The following is an 8,580-nucleotide window of genomic DNA, read 5'->3' on the forward strand; positions in this document are numbered from 1 at the left end:
TGTTCTCTCTGTCTCTGAGTGGCAGAGGCATGGTGTGGCCCTGCTGAGATGTGCCATGATGGATTGAGGGGAATATTTCCCTTTGAAGCTGGCAATCAGCTGTGCATTCATTACAGAGACAGATTTTGCTGCACATATATGAGAAGAGAGCAGTAGTTATTTCACAGTGATTTGCCACTGAACAGCAATCTTTCAGGAATGGAAATCAATTTTTCAGTGTTTCTTTACTGGCTCTAGTAACAACTGACAATCGCAGTGCCAAGCAATCCACAGCCTACTCCCATTCGTTACATTTTTTGCACAGAGGTTTCCTTTGCATTAGCTTCCATTGTATGCAAAGCATCACATGCACTCCCCTTGTGAAAAACTGACAGGGGTCAGAGACCCCAGAAGGGAATTTCAGTTCAGGAGGCCGCTCACAGGGATGGCAGGAGCAAACCTCACCTGGGACTGTCCTCAGCTTTGGCACTTCAGTGACTGCTCCTGCTGCAGATCCCCCACACTGCCAGAGAAGGTCCCCAGGCCATAAGTGTTCCTGACAGAGGTGACCGCATACTGCAAACAATAACCATCCATTCCTGAATGATCAGTTTAAGTAAAACTGGGTTTGAAACAAATAGACCCTCTCTCCCTCTAAACTCTGCAATCAAACTGCTGCACTTTTAGCTTTGAAACGTCTCTTCCATTCCTTTCAGGAGAGTATACACTATGAACCTTTTCAGTCTCTAAAGATTCAAATTATAGTACCAAAATTAAGTTTTTCTTCCATGAGGTACCTTAAGCAACCAAAAGAAGCATAAACAGGCTTTAAAGAGGCAGTCTGAATATCCCCTCTGATCATCCAAGACCCAGAGGCTTAATAGCATGAGGGGGAGCACTGGAGGAGCTGAGCAGCCCCACATCTCCCAGCAGCATCTGCACCAGCACTGCTCTCTGCTGCTTCTGTTAGCACACGATGCGCAACCTTTGGGCTGGGTCGCACTGAGAAAAGAGGAATTGTCTTGGGCTGCACAGAAAATATGTAGATCATTATGAAAGTAATGCCTCCTATTTATTTCCATGGAAGCTACCATAGCTACAAAGAGCACAACAACACTAATCGATAGAGCAATTTCTCAGCTACAAAATGCCTTTTTTTTTTTTTTTTTTTTTAAATATAGTTACTATCATTAGCTGTGTTTTCACCAGCAACGAGCAAGAGCCTGCATGCTACGCTCATAACAATCTGCATCAGCAGAGGTCACCCACTGTTGCTGTCACCACTGCTGAAATTCAGCACCCATCACCTCACTGTGCTCACATCCACCATTTGGTCTCCATAAACATTCAGCAAGCATTGATGCACGTCAGTGAGAGCATGGAGGAATTCAACGACACATCTCTGCTTCATATGCACTTCCATGTCAGGCACCATTGTGTCACAGTGCCCTCTGCTGCCGTCTGTCACACAGCAACACATAAGGAGATACTGGTGGGAAGATTCAGCATCTACTGCCATTCCACCGATGTCCACCTCTGACACTGTGGGCCAATATAACAGGAGGCATTACTTTCGGAACAGCCTTCCTAGGTAATACATACAAGCAACAAAATTGAGTACAGCTTCAAGGCAGATTTCCCAGCAACACAGAAGTGCCAGCTGGAAGGGTGCCTCCCACCTACGGCAGGAGGGCTTGGAGACGAACTGATGCATGCACCCACCAGGACAAGGAGCTAAAAGGTGCCAAACATCTTCATTATAAGGAAAGTTTTGAACTAAATTAATTTATTGCCTCTGGGATTGTGGGAAAAAATAAAAGGTGAGATGAGACTCCTCAGAAACAATACTGACTCTATGAAAACAAAATTATTATTGCCAGTGCCACTCATCCCTACTATTACTGATAACACCTTGGATGTGACACAGCTCTAAGTGACATGAGACCCAGCATGAGAAACTTCCTTTGAAAGCTGCTCATCTTTGCTAACTGCATCCAAAGCAGCCAGAACAAGGCTCAACAGCTGAAAAGGAAGTTAAACTCTAAGACACTAAAACACCTGGTATAAACCAATACACAAAAATTCCTGGTGACAGGCACATCCAAACCATGCAATGGTCTGTCCTACTATCTTGTATATATCAACACTACTTTCTAAAGAGATGAAACCCAGCACGTGATGTTTGACCAGCATGCAAAGTTCTGATGATATCCCATTATCAGTCAAATCAAATTAAAGAAAATGCAAACAGATGCCTCACAGTCACTCTGCAAGTGAGACCTCTTCTGCATAAACCCGTCTAGCACTGCAAAGCTGCCAATATGTTCCAGGCTCTCAATAACGCTGTCCCCATGCAGACAATTCCAGACACACTGCAGCCACTCTTTACCGGGAGGCTCTTCCTGGAAACCTCAGAAAGTGATAAACAATTACACAAAGCAATCTTTATTTTCAAATGCTGCACTGCATAAATTTTATCTGGTTAACAGTCCTACGCATGGACACAGACCCCCCTTCATCCTCCCCACTTCATTACTCAACAAAGCACAATCAGGCTGACTACGCAAAAAATCGTGTTGATCTGAAGAAAAACGCATTTGCAACCCATTACTCATTTCCTTACAAGTCAACAGTGCTTCCTTGCAGAAATCATCAAGAAAAAAAAGAACACCATTTCTGCATTCAAACGAGGAAGATTGGGCACGGCACAGCACTGGTCCCATGCATGGCAGCTGCTGACATTTCCAGCATTCTTCATCTTCTCAACCTCAACAACTCTCAGCCTCTCTACTCACAATTCTAAGTACCATTCCTAGAAGGCAAAGGTCCTCCAGATGATGTCTGGCCAAGAGATACCAACTAATTCTCCCAGCTGTTCTTCTGAAATGAAAAATGTTTTCTATCTTTTGTACACAACAATGTTTCCAAGAAGTCCTGAGTTTCATTCTGTAGTCCAGATCTCACCACAAATGCTATCCATCAGGAAGGTTCTGTAGATTTTTGAGTACTGCTGCCTTTCGTATTGGAAGAAAAGAGGTATATGGTGGTTGGACATTACACTCATGTATTTCTGCTTGAGCTCCACTGAATAGTGCCCAATTACAGCCAACCCTACAGCTGATGTATGTCCAGAGACCTCATACTTTACGATCTGTATTTCCTCATGTGTGCAGCAATAGAAGCAGAAATCTCAGCACTCCTCTTATTCTGGCCGTAATAGTCCACAAAGTCACCATCTGGCCCAAGCAGGTACATTATTATTGTGTGATCCACCTGCAAGAAAGCACATTGGTATCTGGTGAAAAAAGATCCTGCACATCTCTCAAAGACAGCAGCAACCATGCTCCATTCAGCTGTGCATCCAGCTGTCCAACAAGACTTCTTGCCAACAAGCTGAAGTAAGATCTGGGAAACTTAATCATCACCTCAGTGACCTTCTGTTGTTCTACCTGACAGAACGAATGCCTCACTGGCACTCAGGATGCATGAAGGAGCTCTGTACACAGACAGATCCTCCCCAGGCAGAGGCAGCCTTCCCTCAGCACACAGAGGGCTGGGAAAACACGCAGAAGGCAAAGATTGCTGGTCTTTCCCCCTCACTTTTCCCAGTTTCCTTCTAACTCTCCTAATGCTCTCCAACACCAGAAGGTATCCAGTATAAATGAAGATACTTCGGTAAAGTGAATTCGCCGTCACTGCAAACAAAGGGACCAAGAGCATCACTGGGAAACAGGAGCTGCAGACACAGGAGCTGGTGCGCAGAGAAACACCATGTGCTGGGAGAGGGCTCCCTCTGCTGGCTCCTCGTGATGGCATCTGCAGACACCACATGGAGTCTGAGCAGAGATAATGGGACAGAATTTGAAATAGCCTGAAAAAAAGTAACAGTAACAATGACTTGAAAGTTTGAGGTACTCCAATTTTATTTATGTTAAAAATAATTCCATTTTAAGTATCTTTAAAACATCTCTGGAAGTATGGTCTTCACCTACCCATGACAGCACCTCTATGAGAAAAGACATCATAAACTGAAAATGGAGGCCAGGAATCTGTGATTGCTGGCAGTGAGTACCTTAGTCCCACTGGACAAAAAGGACACAGATGTACTCACATACCAAGAGCAGGTCTGTGTTTGGAACCAAGAAACTGCACAAGCATTTCCAGCATCAGAAGCTAAAAGGAAGCATTACATTTTCTAGCATTTCCATAATGGAATTCATGATTCTTAAAATTTTATTGAAGTATGTTTAACTAAAATATTTTATTCTAGGTATCAAATATTTGAGAAATGACCACAAAATCAAACCAGAACCTTTTAAAGGAGTTTGAACTAGAATCCAGACCATCTTGCCCTTTGACAAGAGACCACCACCAACAAAAATCCAGAACAGGCAGACCGCCTATAGAACCTGAACCCCCTGCCTGCAGGAGGTTAAGGACAGCCACAATAGCATGTCGCCTGTGTGCAAGAGACCACTACTTTTCAAGCTGTGGTCCACTGCCACTATATGGATGCCCAAGATCATTGTGTGACTTTCAATGCAATCTTCCAAACCACAAAATAAAGCAAAAGATAAAAAATTGCGCACTCCATAATTAATTATGAAATTGAGATTATTATATAGGAACTACTAATATTCAAATAATACTTGAAAATACAAATAGATGTTTAGGAATGATTACTTGTAGGTGTTCATCTCCACGTTCTTTTCAAGCCAAAACAAGCAGAGAATTGACCTCTGCCTCCTCCCCACTGCTCAGCAGCACACAGAACACACAGCGCTCACTCCTGCACAGGTATCAGCCTGACTCACTGACTGGAAGGCAGCTCTGTGTACGACACAATGAGGAAAAAAACCCTTATTTAAAGAATTGGCAAAGCAGTAATTGCCTGGGTAGCAGGCAGGCACAAAACCAGCCTCAAGCTCTCCTTCCAAGATTTGCTGTTGTTGTTATCCTCTTTCCAGTTGGTTTCAGAGGCTCATCACCTTCTCTCAGGTCTTCTCACCTTCCTGCAGCAAATAGGCAGAGCTCACTGCCAGTCGCAGCCAGAAGAGATCCATCTCTTCTGAAACTCTGTTCACACGCTTAGTGTAAGATTCAACAGATTTTTTTCCTCTAATTAGTCCACATCCTTTGCCAATCCTTCTATTCTTGCATCTCCCTTTCATAAATCTGATTTTAGGCAGTACCTTTTGACTGACAGTAGACTGATTAAAATTTCTGTTGAATTTCCTCAGCAAGCTCCTTCCTCCATCCAAATATACTGTCTTGGACACTGCCACTGAGCTGCCACTTTAAGCAAAAGCTGGTTCTTGATGTCCCACCTGACATTCTTTCTAGGAGTCCAGATGAGTGTGTATTACAGTGGTGACTGTCTTCCTTTACTGAAATTGTGTGTTGCTTTTGCCTTTTCTTTACATGCATCGTTTTTGTTCCACCAATCTTTCGCCCACATGCATAATTTATTTGCTGCAGTCAGGCAGTTTGAAAAATGAGAGCAAGGATGAAAACACTGGATCAGATGAAAACCAAAGTGCTACTTTCCTCTATTATCTGTCAGTTTCCAAACATTTCTAGCTCACTGGCCTCCCAAGCTGCACATGATTTCTCTGCATTTCATCGTCAAGAGAATTTTTCCCTGAAAGAATAATCAAGACTCTCTGTGGGCTCATCTATATGTCTATTGTTTGTTTGCGTCTACAGCAATGGATTTAACTTCTCACCTGCTCACTTCAACAAAACCCACCACCTTTCCTTTTGAATCTGTTTTTAGTTTTCTCTGATGCCCTTCAGTTCTTGTATTAAAAAATCTATCTTACAATGCGTACCCTCACTTGTCACATCCCTTGCACCTACCTCACTCTTTCAGCCTGTCAGGATGTGCCAAATGCAGAAGGCCTTGGCAGCAGTTGTGAGTGCCTATGCCAGATCTATTCATTTCCAAAAAGTAAGACTTTGACTACCCTGTTCAGTCTTACATAAATCTCAGATTTCCCTTCACACTATTCATGCTATGTTTTTTATAGTATGTATTATGTATTTCCCTTCACGCTATGTATTTTATAGCATTAACATGCTTTCTCTTCCATGTCATTTGATAGAGGAGGAAGATTCCCATGTTATCAACAGGCCAACTCTGCACCATCCCAGTCTCTTGCCGGGAAAATCCTGCTTCTTGGTCTCAATTTGGTGGGGAATAAGCTGTTAATCACTTTCCTCTTAGTTCTTCCTCTTTGTATTGCTGTAGTTCTTCAGTTCCATTTTCACTTTGGAGCACATGGGAAAACAGCCCGTCAAAACGGTTATGTGATGAAAAAAAAGAAGTTAAATTCATTACCAGGCCTGAGAGCTCGTATGCATTCTGCATGCAGAACGTGGACTGCGTGTTTTCAAGAGCTACGTTTCAGTGAGGTGCTGAGCTCGCAAGAGGGCACCTCAGTTCAGACTTCGACAGCTCAACATGTACGTGCAACAGGGCTCTGTCACAGAGGGCTACAGCACAGATTACAAGAGCTGTAATAAGAGCTTTTGATTAAAATCTTTATCCCATTCTCAACCAAAGCCTTCCATTAGGCAAAAGCCCAACATTTACTCACAATGTAATCATTGTCTTCATCTTTGGGACCTTCGCTGTAATACACGCGGAAGGCTTTGGCCACTTGGTCGATCTGTGCTCTGGTACCAGTCAATCCAACCAGCTTTGGAGAAAATTCTACAAAGAAAAAAGACATTTAGATATTTGAGTGAAACGAATCCTCTCGAGTTCTCCTTTTCAGTAGTCTTTGTTGATTGTTATAAAGCTCCAAGGTAGAAAAAAAATTGTACCTTTAACATATCTGGCAATGGCTTCTTCACTGTCCCTCTCAGGATCAATGGTGATGAAGAGTGGGGTCAGATCAGGCAAGGAAGGGATTCTATCTGTGAACAGAAACATCAACAATTACAATTTTTCTCAGCAATCTAAAAACCATTTCCTAATATCCCTTCAAACATGGTCAGAGGCAGACTGCTACAACATCCACCTGAGTCCTCCCAGAATAGCAAAGAAAAAAGCCCATTCGGTGTTGCTTAATTTCTATAATACTATATCTGAAAGAAATAAATAAATGCCATGAAAACCAACCCTCTGTGCTTGTGCACAGCTTCCAGCTGGAGGCTGTGCCCTGCTGAGAGGAGAAGACAAATGGGTGCTGGTGCAGAACACGAGTGCATCTAACCTGTCACGGCCGTGCCTTATTAAACAGAAATCCTCTGTTCTAGAAAGGTCAGTGCTGTCACATCCTAAACACTTGATCCCAGAGACAGGAAGCTTGATTTATATATCGTTCATTAATTAATTCAACTACTGAATGCTAATTAACAGCATTTTGTAAGACAGTCATTTACTCCCACAGGCAACAGACCACGACAATAAGCCTTGCCCTCCTACAGCCCAATTCCCGTACCAATTTCATTGACCACTTCAATCATTTTGTCCAGTTCCTCAGGACAGATGTCGGGGCAGTGCGTGAAGCCGAAGTAGATGAGCACCCACTGGCCAAGATAGTCCCTGTTGGTCCTGGGCTGTCCTTCGTGGCTGACGAGCGAGAAGGGCCCTCCCAGCAGCGGTTTCCCAATGCCTCGGTTCCGCTCCTTCTCCAGCTCTACAGGAACAGCAGGAGGAGGTGAATTCCAGCACTGCAACCCGTGCCCCATCCCTGTAGGTCAGGCCCTGGAGCAGCGGCAGTGGGGCAGCCCTGCTGACACCCCCTGCCCACAGCTCCCAAGCAGAAAAGGCTCCCAAGCAGCACCTTCCACTTCAGCCAAACTTCTGTACCGATTGCTACGTTCCAAAAGCCATGACGATCTTTCACACTGTCACACACCGCTGTCGCAGGTGCACGAGATGGACAGATGCGTGGCCGGGCTCAGTACGCAACGAGGAGCCGAACGCATCAGGCAGCTGTGAGACTTCAGCATTAAAAACGAGGAAATGCGTGCAGAGAACCGCAGCTCCCGGGGCAGCGGGGCTCCGAGCAGAAAGCGCGAGCGGCGACAGCAACAGCGCACGTGAGAAGGCCAGGAAGAAGGCAAAGGAGCAGCAATTCAGGGAAGGGCACCGCGATTCCACCCCGCCCCCCCCGCCGGAAAACACTCACTGTCCTCCTTCGCCTTCTTCACCCTCTTCATGGCCAGCCGCAGCCCTCCGCACAGGATGAGGGCGGCTCCCAGCGCCCGCCAGGACACCGGCTGCAGGGGGAGAGCTCGGTCAGGGGCCGGGCGGGGTCCGGGTCCGGGTCCCGGTCCCGGTCCCGGGGCGAGGGAAGCGGAGCCGGAGCGGGCGCGGAACCGCCCCCCCTCCCGCCCCCACCCCCACGCCGTCGCCGGGTCGCGCCGCGCCCGCTCACCGTGCGCTGCGGTGCCGCGCGGGGGCCGCTTCCGGGCGGCAGTCGGGACGCGGAGCGGCAGCTCGGTGCTGGCGCGGCCCCGCGTTGCAGAAGCGGCGCCGCCGCCCGGCCCTGCAGCGCCTGCGCCCGGCTCGGGAACGCGACGGCGACGCCAGGCGGGAGGCGCCACAGTCGCCAGCAGCGCAGCGCCGCCATGCCGCCCCCCCACTCC

At 46.4% G+C, this 8,580-nt stretch overlaps 1 protein-coding gene across 1 annotated transcript; it reads right to left on the minus strand.

Annotated features, from left to right (window-relative positions):
- Positions 1-2,408: 2,408 nt before the first annotated feature.
- On the minus strand, positions 2,409-8,579 carry SCO1 (synthesis of cytochrome C oxidase 1). Its single transcript, XM_090122120.1, has 6 exons — positions 8,370-8,579; positions 8,121-8,211; positions 7,428-7,625; positions 6,808-6,900; positions 6,579-6,694; positions 2,409-3,252 (listed from the first exon to the last, which is right to left on the minus strand). The coding sequence occupies exons 1-6, from the start codon at positions 8,562-8,564 to the stop codon at positions 3,124-3,126; spliced, it is 822 nt and encodes a 273-aa protein (XP_089978246.1). The 5' UTR covers positions 8,565-8,579; the 3' UTR covers positions 2,409-3,123.
- Position 8,580: the final 1 nt, after the last annotated feature.

This window comes from Phasianus colchicus, chromosome 20 (genome assembly GCF_987193195.1).
Source record: "Phasianus colchicus chromosome 20, bPhaCol1.hap1.1, whole genome shotgun sequence".
Taxonomy (NCBI): domain Eukaryota; kingdom Metazoa; phylum Chordata; class Aves; order Galliformes; family Phasianidae; genus Phasianus; species Phasianus colchicus.